The 19,538-nt window shown below is 35.6% G+C and overlaps 1 protein-coding gene across 3 annotated transcripts in view; it reads left to right on the top strand.

Moving 5' to 3' along the window:
• SMC6 (structural maintenance of chromosomes 6) overlaps positions 1–18,476 on the top strand; it is a 39,071-nt gene extending 20,595 nt beyond the window's left edge. For all 3 annotated transcript variants that reach the window (XM_027640936.1, XM_027640938.1, XM_027640937.1), the window contains exons 13-28: positions 9–97; positions 608–772; positions 1,770–1,948; positions 3,450–3,651; positions 3,777–3,891; positions 4,886–5,046; positions 6,183–6,318; positions 7,406–7,486; positions 8,402–8,572; positions 10,684–10,821; positions 11,544–11,689; positions 12,384–12,509; positions 13,875–13,980; positions 15,241–15,393; positions 16,732–16,829; positions 18,111–18,476. In XM_027640936.1, coding sequence (XP_027496737.1) covers positions 9–97; positions 608–772; positions 1,770–1,948; positions 3,450–3,651; positions 3,777–3,891; positions 4,886–5,046; positions 6,183–6,318; positions 7,406–7,486; positions 8,402–8,572; positions 10,684–10,821; positions 11,544–11,689; positions 12,384–12,509; positions 13,875–13,980; positions 15,241–15,393; positions 16,732–16,829; positions 18,111–18,219 — 2,175 coding nt within the window. In that variant the 3' untranslated portion in view covers positions 18,220–18,476. The remainder of the gene's footprint in view (positions 1–8; positions 98–607; positions 773–1,769; positions 1,949–3,449; positions 3,652–3,776; positions 3,892–4,885; positions 5,047–6,182; positions 6,319–7,405; positions 7,487–8,401; positions 8,573–10,683; positions 10,822–11,543; positions 11,690–12,383; positions 12,510–13,874; positions 13,981–15,240; positions 15,394–16,731; positions 16,830–18,110) is intronic.
• The last annotated feature ends 1,062 nt before the right edge of the window (positions 18,477–19,538 follow it).

Genomic DNA, 19,538 nt, shown 5'->3' with positions numbered 1-19,538 from the left:
CTTCATAGGTGGTTTATAATCGTTTCAAAACGGAGCTAAAACGTCTGGGAAAAGACGATGAACAGCTGTGTAAACGAATCGAGGAACTGAAAAGCAGGTAAATACAGATACAGTGATGATGATGTATGTTTATTATACAGGTCTGAAAGCACCGAGCTCTTCTGATTAATGAGAAAATCTGCAGTAATATAAAATACTTACTTAAACCTTACAGGGTCCAGTTAAATATTTAAATATTTCTGATCCTGTTTCTTTGCATGCCAAGACTTGGACTAGGATGTGATGAGGTAACTGGGTAGCAAAAAGGCTTTTTTTTTTTTTTTTTTGTGATGATAATAGACATTTTCTAGCTTCCGTGATGTCGCAAAACAAATATGCCTTAAACTAAATGCAATACGAATGTAACTGGAGAGAGTTACATGTGATTACAAATTTAAAAAAAAATAAATAAAAAATGGGATTTATGCTTTGTAGATTTTGTAAATGCACAGAATGTTAGACATAAATTTCTGATACATAAATCTTCTGTCTGCTACAAGTAATAAAGTTCATGTCGTTTACAATTCATCAGTATGGTGTTAAAATATTGAAGTATATTCTTTCCTAGTGCTAATCAGGTTCCAGAGCCTGAAAAATTGGAAAGACAAAGGAAAATTGCACACTTAAGGGAACAGTTAAAGGCATTCCGTGACGAAGAAATAATGATTGCTCAGCAGATGGATCAGTTTCAGCAGGCTATATATAAGTGTAGGGAAGAACATGCCAGGGTCAGGTAAGTTATGCTTTTTGAATGTAACTGTTTTCCTTTGTTTTAAGTTAGAGAGAGAGATTCCTTGTTATGTACTTGCGTTCCCTGAAGTATTAGGCTCCAGTTTCTTTTTTTTTTTTATCCCCTTGTTTATCTTAGCACTCACTGAACTTTTTCTTTGACACTTCCATGACTTAATTAAAAAACTTTTGGAAAATTAAGAAAACTGTTTTGTCATTAGAAGTGAAAGTTTTTAGTAATTTAAAACCTGCTATAAATCCATGCTGTCAGTTTAATATCCTTCTTTCTTCTTTCCACTATCTGTATCTTACTCTCTTATCATCCTATGGGCAGATTATGATTGAAATTTTTTTTGTTAGTTTAATACACTGGTATATCCTGATAGGACAGCACAAGATATGTAAAACATTATAAGAAAATAGATACGCTTAGGAGTAATTATTGCATCTCTAGTTAAGGCACATTCATAGAGGCTTTGAGGCAAGTGCTTCAAGTACCAATTTAGTCCATACCCAAACTGGAAAACCAAAGCACTCTGGCTTTGATTTGGAAACCGAAACTTGAACAGTATTACCAGAGGGGATTATGACAATGTCATTTATTGTCTTGAGGGATTTGAGAATTGTTGCTTATTGCACTTGGTGTATTAGTTTAAACATCTTTTATCAATTATTATAACCAATTCTTACTTTGTATTCTGTTGAAAGTCTTTTAGAAGACAGTGAAATTGAAGCATATAATTAGAAATAAAATAAATTTATTATAATTTTTTAGAAATAAAGTCTTGTAAAACTGTTGCAAAGTAGTAATTTTTTCTCTTTTTTGTCTCATGTTTCTTGAAACTATAAAAATATTGTTGCATGTTCACTGTACCTAGATGTACATTGAACTACTGACATCTTGATACACTGTGCTATTAGGAATTGAAAGACAAGGCTTTATAATTCTTTTAGTCCAATTAAGGCTCTATAACTACTGAAAAACAATTCTGTTCTCTTAGGAGAGAAAACGCTGATGTACAACAAGCACTGGATGCCAAGCAGAAACAGCTGAGAGAGCTGAAAGACAGTAAAACAGATACTTTGAAAAGATTTGGACCACATATACCAGGATTTGTTGAAGCAGTTGAAACAGCCTATAAGCAAGGGCGCTTTAACAAAAAACCTCTTGGACCTATAGGTAAGAATAACTGCTGAAACAGGCACATTTTCTCATAGGACTTCTTATGTGGCTGCTAATGAAAACAGTGGCCTTTCAGGAAAATTATTTGTTCTTTAAGGAGTTTCAGATATATCTTTTTCTTCTGTACTTCCAGAACTAAAAGTTTTATCCTGGTAGGTTATCTTTTGCTCCTGTCATGAACTTGCTGACATCTTCTGGTTTTTCTCACTTTCCAGCTGTTTGAGTTGAGGTATTTTATGTAGCTAAAATAGCAAACTTTCAGTGCACCCCTCCAACTCCCCCACACCCCCAAAGTATCAGACTGCTGTGCTTTGGGTGCCTCGGTGGGTAGCACTATCCAGATCTTAGACAGATTTTGTTCAAAGTGTCCAGTGGCTGACTTGTGGGCTTGTCAGAGATGTTTTGGGTGGATCAACTCAGACAGACCCAACTGAGATTTTCTTGGGAAGCTGGCCTTTATTTGTTTTCTGTCCAGCTCTGACAGTGTCTGCTGTTTTCAGTTTGTGAATGGGAGCAAAGACTTCAGCATATGCTGGATGTGAAGGCCAAGTACTAAAGTCTGTGGCATTTACTGCAGAGTAAGAATATGTACTACAGAAGACAGGTGATAGATATAATGGAAATCTTCATGTTTAAGTTGCAGCATAGTTGTTCCACTGCCTTCATCCTTAAAGCATTAAATTGTTGATAAGCTGCCGCGGTCCGAAAAGGTGGGGGGACCGTGGCATTGCATGGGACACAAAGGTGGGATGCAGGTAGAATGCTTTATTCACACGTGCACCTGGTCTTTTATCAGCTCAGGAGGGGAAAGGGCCAGAACGTAGGGTGGAGCATGAGACAGACAAGCGGGAGGACAAACCAGGATAGGGACACGGGCAAAAGAGGGAGGAGCGTGGGAAGAACCGGGGAGGGAAGGGGCGAATGGAGACTGTCCCCTCTCTGCAGCTTCTCCAGCCAGTCCGCAGAGAAACAGAGGAGCAGGGAGGTGGACAGGCCAGGACATGCCCGGGAAATATAAATTCTGGGGAAGCATACAATGTGTATATACATAATAACTGTAAAGTCTGTATCATAAAGTCCTTTCAATCACTGTACATATTTTTCCATTTCTGAGATTTTCCCCATTCTGATTCCTGGTCCTTCACAATAAGCCATCTTTGCCTTTATACACTACTGCTGAGGTGCCATAAAATTGGTACCTTAAATGGAAGTTAGTAGACACCAGTCAAAAATCTTGAAAGAAAATGTAGGCCTCCAACTATGTGTCCGTGTCTCTAGGAACAGAAATTATATATTTATGTTCTCAGGGTAGCTTGTCTGTTGTGGAGTTTTTTATCTTTTAGTCAACTTCTTAATTTTTTTTTTTATTTGTAAGAAAGGTTTATTTTAGACTCTTAAAAAAACTCTACAGCACAAGACAACAATTAGTAAAAATATCCTACTGAATGTTTTGTCATGGAACACAGCTCCTAAAACCTTGCCTCTTATGTTTATTTAGGTGCTTTCATTCATCCAAAAGATCCTGAACTGACCTTGGCTGTCGAAGCCTGTTTAAAGGGCCTAGTTCATGCATTTTGCTGTGATAATCATAGTGATGAAAGAACTCTACAGTTACTGATGTCAAAACATTATCCACATGGATTTAGACCTCAAATAATTGTAAATAAATTCCAGAATAAAATTTATGATGTTAGACCGAGGTAAGTTATGTTTTGAAATTTGTTGCTTAACCTTAATGGTTCAAAGTTGAAAATAACTATTTTTGATTTTTTTTTAAGAATCTCATGTGAATTTTATAAATGATATTTTTTCTTCTTTTCTTCAGAGCTGTTTATCATCCAGAATTCCCATCAGTACTGACAGCATTGGAAATAGATCATGTAATGGTTGCCAATTGTTTGATCGATGTGAGGGGTATAGAAAAAGTCCTGCTGATTAAAGTAAGGCTTTAGGCTCCCTGTTGGTCTTTAAAGAAACTTGTTTTCTCTGTGTGGAGCATCTGGAACCTTCACTGGTAGTGTCTGTAATGGATAAAAGGGGTAGAGCAAGTTTTGTTTCCCTTCCTGCCTGAGGAGAGGTGAGGACCCTGATGGAACTAACGACGCTTACTTTTTGTGGATTTTATTTTGCTCCAGAATCTCTTGTCCCGGTTTGTCCTCTGGCGTTCCTACTGGAAAACAGGCAGCTCATGCTCTGTCGAGCGCAGAGCTGACTGTTTATCAAGTGTGGCTGTCACTGAATGTGTGTACAGCTGAACTTTCTAGGCTTTTCTCATGGCAGGAGTATTAGATTTGTTATTCCCCCCCAACTTACCAAATCACTTTACCATCTTTGAGCCCTACCTGAACTATGTCAATTGAATCTGAAGTATTGCGTGGAAGAACTGATGCTTCTGAACAGAGAACACTATTGTCTTGGACAAAGACGCTTGTGACCGCTTAGTCTGCCATTGTCAATGTTTTTTTTTAGCAACATGTTTGTTGGTAATGTTACTCACATTAAACTTTAATTGAATATTGTTTTATGTACTTCGTACCTTACTTTGGAAGATGGTTTCCTGTATGTTTATTCCACTTCTGACTACTAAATACACTGTGCATAGTAACCTTTTGGTTAGTGGTTTTTTTTTTCCCATGGCAAATTACAAGGGATTGATTAGACTACAGAATTTACAATGTAGATAAATTTGTAAAAGAATAAAATAAATGAGTAGCTAGACTTGCTGGGTTCTTGAGAACAGAAATGTCTTGTCCAACTAAGAAAAGTAGATTTTTGACATTATAAATATTTTTCCACATTCTGTCATTACTGTATTTCTTATTTCATTAGGAATTGAACTTATTTCTGGATGAGAGCATCTAGACGACTTTTAAATTGTTATCTTTAATTGTTGTTGCTTTTCTATTGGTATGATAAGGCCATTGTGTTTTTCAGAGCAACCGTAGAGCTCGTGAGGTAATGCAGTCCAGTCATCCCCCAGCAAACTGTAAAGAAGCTTTCACTGGTGAAGGTGATCACGTCTTTGAAAGACGCTATTACTCTTCCAATTACTCCAGACCCAAGTACCTTAGTCAAGATGTTGAAGCAGAAATAAGGTTAGCATCTTGTAATGTTGTGTTTGTAAAAACTGTACTTGTTGACATGAGTAGTGGAATTGCTTATTTCTCTATTTGCTTGTACACTACTCTCTAATCTCTCCATTTTCTTTCTGAGATTTACACTTCCCTCCTGAGAATTCTAGAAAATCTCTTTATTTCAGTGCCTTTCTGTGATAGGTGCAAAGCTGCATTGTATCTAGTTATCTTTCAGCTTGTGGCAAGTAAGCATTTGTTGTGCTGGATACTCCAGGAAATCTATCTACCTTTTTTTTTAGTTTACAATTGGAGAAAATGAGTATGGAGTCAAAGCTGTTTCTTTTAAAATCTAACTCTTGAACAGTGGTGTCATAGTTTACTGTAAGGGAAGCCTGATTTTCCAAACCAAAGTTGTTAGCACATATGCTACTACTGGTTTCAAACTTTGCATCTGTGCTTTCTCAGGCTTTTGACTTCATTCATGGTAGGTATCTCACCTTTTATATTTTTAAGGTTTTTCTCTCTCATTGCTTAGTTATTGGTAGTTAAAAAAGCAAAATGTACTTCAAAGATTGCAAACGAACTGTCAATAAACAAATTGGCAACAGTAGATTACTTTTGAGGCTCAGATTATATTAGAGACATATTAGGTAAATATTTTAATTTTAGTATTAATAGCTGATAGGATAGACTGAATTGAATGTTAAAATTAATTTCTATGAACTCAAGAGTTTTAAATATGTCTGTTAACTATGCTGTCTTCATGTTGGTATATAATGAACTTTCACTCAAAGATTATCTTAACTTTCTGTGGTGGTTTAAAAAAAACAGCTGGGAATTAAACCCCAAATAAACCACTCCACTTCCACTCACCCCCCTCCAGTAAGAGAGGGCAAAGGCAGAGACTACGAGTTGACAGTTTACTGAAAACAAACAGCAATGGAATAAGAAGTGCACAGTAATAGCAACAACCAGGACACTTTCAAAGTGTGACAGGAATTCTATTGCTAGTTTTGCCATGGAGGAATGATGTAGGCTAGTTGAAAAAGAGTGCATTTTTACGCTTTGTCTTGTCATTCACGTAATTTTTGTGTTTTTCTGTGTGTGTCATAAATAATACCTGTGTAATATATCTCAATATCACTTTGTTTATAAAGTCACTTGGATAAAGAGATTGAAAGCAAAAGGGCACAGTTGGCAGCATCTCAGCAACGTTTATATTCCATTGAAAATGAGATTAGGCAAAATGAAGATCATCTTTATGGTCATCGACGACACCAAAAAGAACTACAGGTAAAAATAAGAACAGCATTAGTTTTTAGAAACTCATCAATCTTTCCCTATTTCATTTTGACTTCTGCAATGTATTCTGACTGAGTGATAGTTTTTAATGTTTATCCTTACTTTTACTGTTTGCTTTCCTGTTTTTTACGTTCTTAATATACTCTCATAATTTAGGACAGAATGATAGGACATCAGTCCTAACATATGGTGTTGTTTCTGTTTGATATCTTTCTTCCCCTTTGTGCAAAATCTCACAAATTTCTACTGCTTGTTTTGACACTAATAGTGCATGGAGCAGACACTTACATCATATAATCCTTCTCTCTCCTTTATTTCTGTTGAGGCTTGCCTCTTCATTCCCAGAATCTTGCTTGTTGTCATGCTCTTCATATATACTCTTATCCCATTTTGGTATGCTGGGACATGTCACATCTTTAAGTTTTCTTAATTTTAATTTCTTTAAAACCATTTTACAACTGTTAGCTTTCTTTTTGTGTTTTGTGGTACTCCTAGGTAGGATATTGGGTACTGGAACAGGCTCCCCAGGGAAGTGGTCACAACACCAAGCCTGACAGTTCAAGAAGCATTTGGGCAATACTCTCAGGCACATGGTGTGACTCTTGGGGATGGTCCTGTGCAGAGCTAAAGGTTGGACTCGATGATCCTTGTAGGTTCTTTCCACTCAGCATATTCTCTTATTCTGTGATATATATTTGTGGTGGCCACTGATGCTCCAGGTAGGCAGTGTAAGCTAATACGTGCTATATAAGGTTATATTCAGTAAATTACAAATAAGAAGCAGCAAAAAAACTGGCATGTGGACTGAAACGCTGAAGATAAATATTTGAAGAAAAAATAAAATGTATTTTATTCAATTCTTATGTTAAATACAAATGAAATAATGATTTTAAGTGCACATGACTTTCAGATCAAGTTATATCTTACGAAAATTAATTCCATAGCTAGGTGTGAAGAGTTGTCTTTTGTTAGTCACTAATGAAACTAAAAAAATCAAATATCTTCTGTGATGACTTAAATGAACAAATGCGAACTTTTCTCTTTAGTTAACTTAAGGATGTGTTTGGGTTTTTTTCAGATAAAAATAAGAACAACAAATGGAGAAATAGTAGATCTTGAAAATGTGGAAGAACACCAGTCAGTGGACATCCGTATATTAGTAAGAATAGATTATCAAATTATCTCTAATCAGCATATGAAATGATGTCTTTTAATGTTGGCAGTGTTTTGAAATCAGCAAAGTTGGATGAACAGTCAAGAATGTTCATTCATTCATTAATTCATTTTCATGGCTGGGCTTCGCGAACGAAGATTAGGGAAAGGTCTCTACCCACATTTGTTGCAAGTGCATTGGTGGCTAATGAGGCCAATATGAGACAGGCATGTCCGGTTGCAAAAGGCACAGCAGAAAGACTCCTTAGGTGGTAAATTCTGCAAGGCACGATTCTTTCTGCGTTGTCTTTTCTCTCAATGGTGATCCTGTGTGCTTTCTCAAAGGCATCAGCAGCGTTATAGATGGTGTGTCTCAAGATCTCCCGATTGGAGGCCAGAGTAGACCAGTTATTTGATCAATATGGCCAAGGCTGAGATGTTGTTTCAGGGAGTCCTTGTATCTTCTCTTTGGGGCTCAAATATTTTGCAACATTTGTCTTTGTGAATCAGAAAGTATGTATGATGATAATTCCTTAGGAATGGTCTAGTTTTCTAAATAACAACAACAATCCACTTACTCTTCCTGTATTCCTTTGTATACTGTATGTACATATTCTGTCATGGATCCTGAAGGAAATTTCCTTATTATTTTCATTTTTTTCATCACAACTCCCAAATAAAGTCCTTTATAATTATGAAATTCCACTTTTATTTTGGAGTTTGATTTAGTGGTCTCCTACAAGATTTGTCAGTCTCTTCTTTTAGGCTTTCATGACAATTACATTGAGCTGCTCATGTTCATATTAGAATTTTAGAGTACTTCATGTAATATTGTACCCTGACAGTAAAATTAAAATCTGGTACAGTAATTTACAAATGTATTTTTCCTTTTATTATTCCTCACTTTAATATATTTTGACAGCAAGATGAAGCTGAAGAAAATAAGGCTAAGATGGAATCTGTAAAAGAAGACATGCAACTACAAAGCAGAAACATGGAAGAACTGAAAAATATTCTCCTGGAAGCTGAAAAAAAATTAAAAGAAGTGAAAGAAAAAATTCATGAAGTAGAAGTTGTTGCTGGTCCAATTAAGGTAATAATAATTTCATATTGTATTTTTTAATTTGCTCCATTTGTGTGGCAAGGATAATGAGGTTAAAAAGAGGTGAGGCAGGAGAAAAGATCGTACTGCTTCCTCATACACTTAAGGTCTGCCTATAAAATGGAAATGGAGCATTCCATCTAGAGCATGTGGAGAAATAATCTTGGCAATATTTTGAAGGTGATGTTGGTTGTTAAGTGTAGTTGCTATAGTGTTTTATATTCAAAGAGAGTTAATTTCCAGGTATCTTTAGCCATGGAGTGAAAAGGAAGGAAAAATAGTTTCCTTGGCTTTCCTTTTTTGTGCATCGTATTTGCTGTTTTGACTTGTTTCTTTCTAGGAAGCCTTGGCTAAGAATGTTCATAACTGTTTATTTCTTGAAATAGCATTTGAAGTTCTGTACCAAGTGGTTGTTATTCTATGAAGTTGCATAATCCCAGAAGGTACCAGTACCTAGTTTTAATTATTCAAGACTACAGAAGACACCTGTAAAAGGCAGAGAAATACCAAGACTTAAGACAAATAGCAGAGTGGTGACACGCAAAATGTGACATTGGCAAGAACTAATGGTTTGAAAATGGAAAACAGAAATAAGAGTCCATCACATTTACAGTATTGTAAACTTGTAGAAGGATGGAATGAGGAAAAACATAGAAGGATCACTATCCTAATTTCTTATATGTCTCTCTTAAACTGTATATTGCTATGTAGTCAGCCCAAATTAAAAAAGTAAGAGCAAACAAAAAGAGGAAGAAAACAGGTCAGGAAAGCAACCAATAAATATGTTTTAATGTATCTAATATGGAAATTCTAGAGATATGATCTATTTTAAAAGAACCACTGTGTAAGAAAAGAGAATAGACCTATTCAGAATATGAGAACATTGTTATTGCTTGTTATTTGGAACACTGAACACAGTGGAGGGCAACTCTAAAATTCCTGAAAGGGTTTTAAATTAGATGTGTTGTTAAGTGTTCTACAGTTGTTTAATAACCTGTAAGTTGTGGCTTTAAGATAGGATTTGAAAAAAGTAAGAGCATCTATTATTGTTGTTGGTGTTTGGTTTTCTTGTTTGTCATTTTGCGAGGTTTGGGGTGGTTTTTATTTGGGTTTTTTGTTTGTTTTGGTTTTTTTTCTTTTTGATTGTTAAGCCATCTAGTGGACAGGGACGAGGAAGAAAATTATGCCTTAATTTATGTCATTCTTTGTACCTCTTTGCTTCTCTGGAAAGATACATCACTTCAACAGTATCAACACTTATATAGTATAGAAGTTGCTGGTGAAGGGTCTGGAGCACAGTTCCTGTGAGGAGCGGCTGAGGGAACTGGGATTGTTTAGCCTGGAGAAAAGGAGACTCAGGAGGACCTTACGAGTTTACAGCTACCTGAAAGGAGGTTGTAGCGAGGTGGGGCTCGGTCTCTTCTCGCAGATAACAGAGGAAATGGCCTCAAGTTGCATGAGGGGAGGTTTAGATTAGATATTAGGAAAAAATTTTTCACAGAAGGGGTGGTAAAACAGTGGAACAAACTGCCCAGGCAGGTGGTGGAGTCACCATCCCTGGAAGCATTCCAAAAATGTCTGGAAATTGCACTGGAGGATATGGTTTAGTGGTGTTTAGGCTGGTGGTGCTGGGTTGATGGTTTGACTTGATGATTTTAAAGGTCTTTTTCAACCTTAACTATTCTATAATTCTATGGCTTTATATTACAGGTATAACAGGACACTGAATTGTCACACAGAAATGCAGTTCTGGCTGATGTTTTTACACAGTCATCAGAAATTCTGGGTAGAATGTAGTGTAAAAAAATAAATCTATATTTTTGAGTTTTAGGAGAAAGGATGGCTTTTTTCAAAGAATAAAACATCACTTCAAGATATGATTCCTAAAATCATTGCATGTATTTAATATGTCCTTGTCAGAATTGAGTATAGACTCTCTGATAAACTGCTGTTAAAGCTCCTGGACTCTAGAAGGAGTAGTCTTACTGAAATGAAAATCAATTAGACTGTGTTAAAAACAACCTGTGATAAGTCCATAAACATGTGGAGAGATTCTCAGGAATCTACCCCAAACAGCTCTCATCATGATTTGTTCCAAACAGGATGAATTAAACCAGGCTGAGTCAGAAATGGAAAGCAGTAAACGCCATTTGCAGCACTATGCAGACAAACAGAAAGAACACTTGGCTTGCATAGAAAAGCTCAAAGAATTGCTGGCTACCAAAGAAAAGGAACTAGAGGTATGTGTGGGGGTTTTTTTCTTTATTGAAGTCAGATGGTCATGATCCTTCTAATATTTAATAATAAATCATTCCATTTGTGTGACATACAGACCATGTTAATACTCAACTACACTGAGTATTCTCTCAGGTATGTCCTAACCTGACTGTCAAAATCAAGTAAAAGTAATTTTGTGTAAGTGACTTGAGGCCTCTTTTTTCTGGCAGGACACAATTTCTGTCTTATATAAGCTAGGGATTATCCATCTAGGACTATTCCTTCTGGTTTTTGCAATGAGAAGATAAAAATGACTTAACCTTAAAATTTACATTTTAAGTTAAATTGAATAATGCTGTTCTGGTTTCTTGGATGCTAGGTTTTTCATTGTATAGACCCCATATCTGATCTTCTGAAGGCTTAGCTAAGCTTTATTATTGGAAATCACATCCACAAAGACTTTTGGAAGACTATTTAATTATGGTGATTTCCATTCCTTATTTATCTGTATTAACTAAATAACTGTGATATTATCAAAAATCTCAGATGGATACTGAAATAACTATCTACCTATAAATATCGTTAATAAAATTGTTAACTGGGTTTGCTGTGATGAATACACAAAAAACAGCACAAAAACATGGTCTTGCTTGGAGACCGTCCATAGCCTAAAATATTTGTTGCAAGGACTAAACAGATTTTTTTAAAAATGTATCAATTAGTTGAGCTTCAAACATTACTTTAGGAAAAAACGGCGCAGGCCAGGCAAATCTACTCGGAGCGCATCCAGGTCAGCAGGACTGTTAAGAGCCTTGATGCAGAAATGAATCGCTTCAGAGAGAAGATAAAATCAGAAACTAGTCTCCATGGAAACAGAGAAGAAATAATACAGTAAGTCATCTTAACTGTGTAAAGTTGTTCAGGTAAGATGGAAAAGAGAGGGGAAGGAAGAGTTTTCTTAGTGACTCACTGTGCATTTATGTGTGTTTTTAGAACTTAAGCTGTGTGTGAAGGTATGGAAATGTGTTGTACTGATTCGCAGTCAACCAGTACTGAACAGATTTAGGAGTCCTGGAGAACTCTCCAGTGATTTTAAGCAGCATCTGTACTATATATATATATGACATTACTAGTAATTAGGTACCCTCTTAGTGTTCAGAAGTATCCCAGTTATGACTACACAAACATAACTCACCATTGTTCTGTGATGCATTGAGTGTTAAGCATACTTCTAGTTTGAGTAACTAATGCACAAGTTAGAAAGTTACGTGATGTTTTGAATACAGTGTCTTGCAAGGGAGAACTCCCCTCAGATATTCTTGAGCATGGGGAACTCAATCATTCATTCTCCTTGATGCCAGAGTTTATTGTCAAAAGAATTAAAAACAGAAATAAGATTTAATTTTTGACCATTTTTGATTTGTTAACAGTGTCTTATTTGACTAATCAAATGCTTTTAGATTTAACAAATCCTCAGGAAAGAGTTTTCTTTTGAATATATTATCAAAATGATTTTCAGCATATACAACAATAGCTTAGTTTTAATGTAATGCATGCTAACTAAACTTTCTGTTAATCAAAACAGGCAATTTCATGATGCAAAGGAAAGATATGAGGATGCAAGCAGTAAAGTAAAGAATTTAAAGAAATTTTTTAGGGTGCTGGAAAGAATCATGGCAGAGAGGGTCAAAGCGTATCAGCAATTCCTACGGTGAGTTAATTTTACTGTAATTTCAGGTTTCAGATAAACTGACATCTAAGTATGTTCCCATATTCCAGGGTGAAAATTAAAGAGCAGAGCAGTGAGAACGGACTGTCTTTAGGCCAGTGTTCACAACAATCTTTTTAACCTAAGCTTGCTCTCAGTTTAAGTCCTGTCATTCCTGACAGTTTAGAGGAAGCCTGGACTGACAACTGGAAAAGCAGTGTGATAGTGGAGGCTTATTTTGCTTCACACCAAAGACCTCGACTGTACTGACTTCATCCAAGGCAGCTCTGTCTGAGTGCTGATTTTGGTCAGTAGAATATCATCAATGTACTGGAATTGAAATAATCTGGACTGTCACTCATTTTTATTGAACATAATTACTGGTGCTGAACTCACATAATTTCATTGTGGGCCAAGCACTTTTCCTCTGCCATATGCTGAAAAAATTTGAAGATCTCTATTCAGATTCTATAATTTTACAACTTCTTCTCCATACCGGGAGTGCATCTCTTCTTTCTTGCTTCAGTTCCTTAGTATCCTATATGTATCCATGAAGATTTTGTGGTGGCCTCACTTTAAAAGGATTGATGGTCTGTTTTCCAATGCAGCACTTCAACATCTGTCATTCCCTTCAGCAGAAATTAAGGGATATCTTTGTTGGCTCTGCTTTTTTGTACTTTTTGATCTGGATTTGGGGAGGTGCCAGTATGATCCTGACAAATAGTGATGATGAGGAGAATCCCAACCTTTGCAGGTGGAAGTACAGAGACAGTAGTGGGCAAGATTTACTTGCAGAATCTGATACTTGTCTTATGGTGCCTGCATATGTCAAATTGAATCTTAGTCCTGGTGCCCAAGGTTGAGTATGAATCCCACCTTACAATGTGTTAAAGAACCATAGTTCTTTCTTGGAGGAACTGTCATGTGTTGTCTGTTGGGCTAGAATATGCTAGAATTGAGGGGGTGGGCAGAGAAATTAATACACAACTCTCTTTAATTCCCAGAATCTACCAAAGGCCATGTAGATTCCTTACTGTGCAGTCCTAGCACTGCATAGGGAAGCAGTGGAGTGTGGTAATTGTCTGTTGAAGTTCTGGAAAAATGGTGGAAAAAGCTTCCGGTCTATTAAAACAAATTCTAGAAAATACAAAACTGTACATCTGGATTTCTTACCTGCTTGCTTTGTGTCACTGATTCTCTGCAGATGTTAAGTATTGAGTGTCACCCACTGAAGAGCATAATTGATTTGGGGAAAGTGTTATTAATGGAGCAGGCCTTAATACTTAATGATGTGGGATTGTTGATAAACAATCACTTTTTTATGTATTGTAAAACTTGCTGACCTAATGCTTGTTTGCTTGATTTAAGTATCCTTTCTATACGGTGCAAAAGCAGCTTTGAGGGATTATTGCATGTTCGAGGTTGCTCTGGAAAAATACTTTTTGATCACAAGAATGAGACACTTTCCATAACTGTAAGTTATTTTATATGACTTCAATTATCATAATATGTAATTATTACTTTTTTTGATCTCAGGTGCTAGGGCTTGTGTTGCAAAGGATAGAGTAAATTGTTCTTCCCTCTCCAAATTGTGATACAGTAAACTGTAGAATGTTGTTGAAAACTAGCAAACATAAAAAACATTGCCATCTTAAATGAGTGGGGTGATAGATTACAGGAAATAAATTTAGATTGTTGTCTTGTACCAAGGAGAAGAATTCACTACTGAGTCATCCTAGAAAGTCTTTCAAAGTAACTCATTCCTGTTTCATTGATAGGAAGTTCACCATTATTTGTGTGATTGTGTAATGACTCTAGTTGTTATTTAAACAACTTTTAGTGACTTAAAGCTTCAATATTGTGGGGGTTTTTGTGTATCTTTTAACATACATCCCAAAAAGTCATGGGTTTATATACTTTTATTTCTGTGGGAGACTCAGTTTTAGGAATTAAGGGGAAAAATGTGCAGTGACAACATAAATATGTGTTGTTGCAGTCCTAATTAAACAGGTGTAGCACATGTATCTGAAGAATCAAACTCAGCCCATAAAATATCAAATCATTACCTGACTTCATCGGAATAAATATTTTTAATAGCTAATATCTCATGTTTCTGACAATAGATCTATATTTAGTCAAAGAAGGTAAATTGCAAAAAGAAAACGATTCCCCCCCCAAAAAAAGATCCCACTCCAAAATAATTCTTCTTTTCCTGCTGAACTTGTTAAAGGTAATGGAATTAACAGGACAAGAAAATGCCTAAGTTTTATCTTACAGGAGTGCCACAAGATGTCATCCTAATCAATGGAACCAAAGGGCTGTTCACAATGTTTCATGCATTCCAGTAAAGAAACTCTTCCGCCTTTAAAATTCCACTGTAAATCAATTACCTGATATTCTGTTGTAGCTGGTAACCATTGGATTTTACTGTAATGTAACTACACTAGTTAACATTTACAAACCATTGTTTAACAGCTATCAAAAATAGAGAATTGAATAAGAAAACACTGGCATAGTCATTCAGTCTGTATTTTACTGTGATAGAGGAAGTTGCAGTGATCCTAGAAATATGTTATTAAATGGTTAGGAGCCATCCCATTCCAGAATGGCAGTTGCAGTGAGTTGCAGAAAATTGTTCTCAGGTGATATGCTCAGGTGATATTTGCTGTTAAAGTTATGATTCTGTAAGTCTCTGTCTCATGTCTAAAAATTGCTTCAATATTTTTATTTCAAGGTTCAGTTTGGAGATGAAGACAAAGCTTCCCTTACTGATCTGAGAGCCTTATCAGGAGGTGAACGTACCTTCTCCACAGTTTGTTACATTCTTTCTCTGTGGAACATCACTGACTCTCCTTTCAGATGCTTGGATGAATTTGATGTCTACATGGTATACTTTAAACTTAAACTACATCTCCTACTACGATTTATATAAATTAGTCAAATAGTTGTGTTGTTACTTGTATTTGGTTAGATTTAAAACCACCACTGGTAACTGTAAATAATAAAAAGCCCCAAACCAATATCCAAATTCCCCAACCCAAAATTTAGGGATCTTGTTCACTTTGTTTAGTGTCTTTTGAAGCTTATTTTGTTTCTGAAGTTGGTGCCCAGAGATATGAGCATTTCTGTTAATGTACATGCTCCAACCTTTGTTCAGCATAAAAATCATAAATCAGCTGTTACTGTGTTTGTCACAGGTTGCCTCTACATTTTGCTGTGCCTTTCTGGGCTTGGGATGTGGTTTCTACCAATTTTGAGATCAATGTGGGGTTTTTTTCAGAGCAAGTATAGCAATTGAGTTCACTGTTGCTACTCAGGAAGTCATTTTATACTTCACTTAGTAGCATCTTTCCAAGATGCTGAGATGCAGAATAATAATAAATACTAAGGTCATCTAAAACTGGTAAATCGTATTTTTGTTAACAGCATCCCTGGATAGGACATTAACCAATTTTTAATTTTTTTAAATATGTATTTGCTCCTTATTAATATGCAGGGTGGTATTGTTTTAGAAAATAATTACTTCTATGAGAGAAACAGTTGAAAGTGCATTATTTAATTTTGTCTTCAGTGTCAATCACCTATTTACTGGGAATTACAGACCTAGAGGAGAAAAAAGGTAATATACTTCAAATATAAAGAATTTTAGAGTTCCCTAGTTTCATGTGGAACAGTTACAGCAGCAAAACTTTGTTAGTCTCTGCTAGAAACAGCTTCCCATTGTGCATCTCTTTCAGTAAAGCCTGATGCATAAGGTTGTGTTCAAAATAGATGATAATAACAGTAATAATCCTAATAAAAACAAGCTCCATAATGTCTTAGGTTTCATGCAGCTCCTAAATCCTTTCAGGTATTATTGAGGCAGAATTTTACCAGAAACATTATTCTACTAAAATGCATTTCATTTCAGCATATGAATAAAGTAAGAAGTATTACATGTATATCAAAACTGATAGAAAAACAGTGAGTAGGAGTGTGTGATTATTCTGATAGAAGCTTTCCATTGTCCATGGATACTAAAAAGTACAGTTTAAGAATTTCCCAGACTATAATTTGTAGTTTTTAGAATTTAACCCTAATGTTTCTCCAGCTTACATGTTATCAGACTTTTCTTTAGCAAACCTTTACTGTATAGGAATTAATTCTGGTAGGTGTTCCTAGAATCATATTTTCTAATGTGTTTACTATAGTCAACATTACTACCTGATAAATCTTTTGTCTTTAGGACATGCTTAACAGAAGAATTGCCATCGATATGATTCTGGAGAGGGCTAATTTTCAGCAGTATCGACAGTTCATTTTGTTCACCCCCCAAAGCATAAGGTAATACTGTTGTGTTTTATTTTGTGGTAGAAAAATTACAAGGAATTACTAAGTTCTCTTGCAAGAAGTGTAATTGAAAAAATTAAATATGAAGAGAAAGAAATTTTGCTTTTTGTAGCAGTAGAACATCAACAATTAGGCAGTTCAGTGCTGATAGTTCTCGGAATTTAAATTTTTTTTTTACTCTTCCTTACGTAATGTCTGTTAGTATGGTAATTCAGTGGGACTTGAATCAGTTTATCTGAAGTAAAACAACTTTTTGAAGTGTTTTAGTTTGTCAAGCAGGCTCCTTGTTGTTTAGTGCCCTGTATGTCAGTCTCCCCTCCCAAAATTAACAGAAGACGTAGCATTTTTTCTGTTAATACTACAGTACTTTCAAGGTGTTTGTCACTTGAGTTTATTTTATTTTATGAGTTTTAATATTGCTGATCTAGAGACTCATAACTTACACCATGTTTTGAATTTTTGATCTAGTAGCTCAAAATTGTTCCAAAACCTCCATAAGTCCCTGGTAAAGCCATGTCCAGCTCAAAGGAACAGTCACTGTCTAACCCTGTGCAGCTAACTCCTCCCTATGAACCCAATGTAACCACTGAAGCCTGAAGAGGGTAATTAAGCAGTCTTCAAAATGAAGTTGATTTATTTTAATTGTCTTCCCTCACTAGAGTATATAAAAAATAGGGTAGTAGTGTTCTGTTTTTATTTCAGTGGAAATGCTTTTGTGGAGATTTTCTGAAACTAATAAACATACAGGAATTTTTTGTATGGTTACTTTTTAAAAGTTTAATAATTCAAGTGCAGTTTGCTTTTGTTACATTGTTACATGTTGCATGTTCAGCAAATAATAAATTTAACAGAGGTATGGAGGCACCTTCAGGAAAAAGTAATTTAAGATGATCAGTGTAGAAGCCTATGTAAATGTATGTTTAGTAACTTTACTCATTCTTAGTGATTGCACGTGTATATAGTGCCTATAAGGATCTGTAAGGCAAATACAAACGGTATTCCATCACTGCTTTGTTTGGAGGTTTTTTGTAAAAGTACCTTTTCTCTAATTAAGGTAGTCTAATTGTTAGAAATCACATGATGGAAATCAGTTCTTGTCTTTACCTCAAACTTTTAGTGAAGCCTGAATTTCACCCCATGTTGCTTTTTTTTTGAGACGGTCAAATTAAAAAGATGGAGTTATTTAAAGGAAAATATGTATTGGAAAGAATCAAATGGAAATATTAAATTTGTGGAGAAGAAACACTGTTTAAATGATGCATACTTTATTTTTAGATCTCTGCCTAAGAGTCCCCATATTCGAATTCTCTGCTTGCAAGACCCCGAAAGAGGCCAAAGACAATTGAATTTCCAAAATAGGACAGACTGTGATGAAGATCAATAAGTATCTCTCTGTGAATATGGCATACTATTGAGCACAAATGTGGAATAATATATATAAAGTCATTGCTTCCTGATGCTAAAGAAGGGGATGTTTTGTTAGATACTCTCAGGAAGATGTTTCTGTATTGTTATTATTAATTTTTAACGAATTTACTTTGTGTGTGCACAGACCAAGAATAGACAGAGTTTGTATGATGAGAAAATTTTCAATGTTCAGTTGATATTTTTAGCTACCAACTAAGAAAATTTTTTATCAGTTGTTCTGTTTTTTCTTCTGGAAAAATTGAAATATATTTTGTATAACTATTAAGTAATATTTTAATAAACATGAACTGATGAACTGATACTTGTGGTAATGTTTTAATGTCTCTACACATTTAAAATTAGCATTAAGTTAAAAATATTGGTTTCTTCCTAGCTCTACTTTATTTCTTAAACATGTGCTAATTAATACATGCAGTAAAACGTGTTTCATTGATTTTCCATTGGAACCACAGCAACAGAACATGAGAAACTATTAGTACTTACACTTTCATAATTAGAGAAGGGAAAAAATTATTTGCAGTATATTCTCTGGGTGCGGAAACAAGTGCTTTTATTTCTTTTCCTAAAGAGTTTGAGTTTCTTTGGATGTGAGCTTACAAAACTGTAATGGGTTTGTTACCCCTCCTGGAAGGGAAAAGGAACTAGATAGATGACCTGATTCATATTGTGCCAATAAGCTATTCCATACCATGTTACGTCAGCTCTGATATAAAAGACATGAGAAGGAAGCAAGGCCTCTTTCTTCTCTTCTGGGTAGCTGCACAGAATAGTCAGGCCGTTTCCTCGGACGAGGAGAGCGTTCTCGTGGGGTTCCTCTTTGGGTGTATAGTGCTTATAGTTTTTTTCCTCTCTGTGTAAATATTAAACCGCCTTTCTTAGCAAGGTTGGTTTCGCAGGTTTTTTTCCTTTTCCGTCTTTCCTCCTCCCCTCTCCTCCAGGGGGAGGTTGGGCACAGGCCCGGTGGATACCTGGCATTCAGCCAAGGTAAACAATAACAATTCTGGTGCCCGGGAAGACTGCCAAGAAGGGTTGTTTATATAAACACTGCCTTGCTTGTCTTTTTGGTTTTGCTAACTTGGGGACATACTAATATAAAACATGGCCTTACACCCAGATTTAATATTTATACTTGTACTTTTACTAATAGTCTTTCTGGGATGTGGAACTTACCCTTTGAAAGACCTCCAGGGGGACGGATACGACTTACTTTCCCTTTTTAGTTTTGACATAGATGGCTTTACAATGAAAGTACCAATGATCTTTACTAACCCTTAC

The sequence above is a fragment of the Corapipo altera genome, unplaced genomic scaffold, assembly GCF_003945725.1.
Source record: "Corapipo altera isolate COAL_440 unplaced genomic scaffold, ASM394572v1 46, whole genome shotgun sequence".
NCBI classification, from domain to species: Eukaryota; Metazoa; Chordata; class Aves; order Passeriformes; family Pipridae; genus Corapipo; species Corapipo altera.
This window is presented reverse-complemented; position numbering and strand designations above follow the sequence as displayed.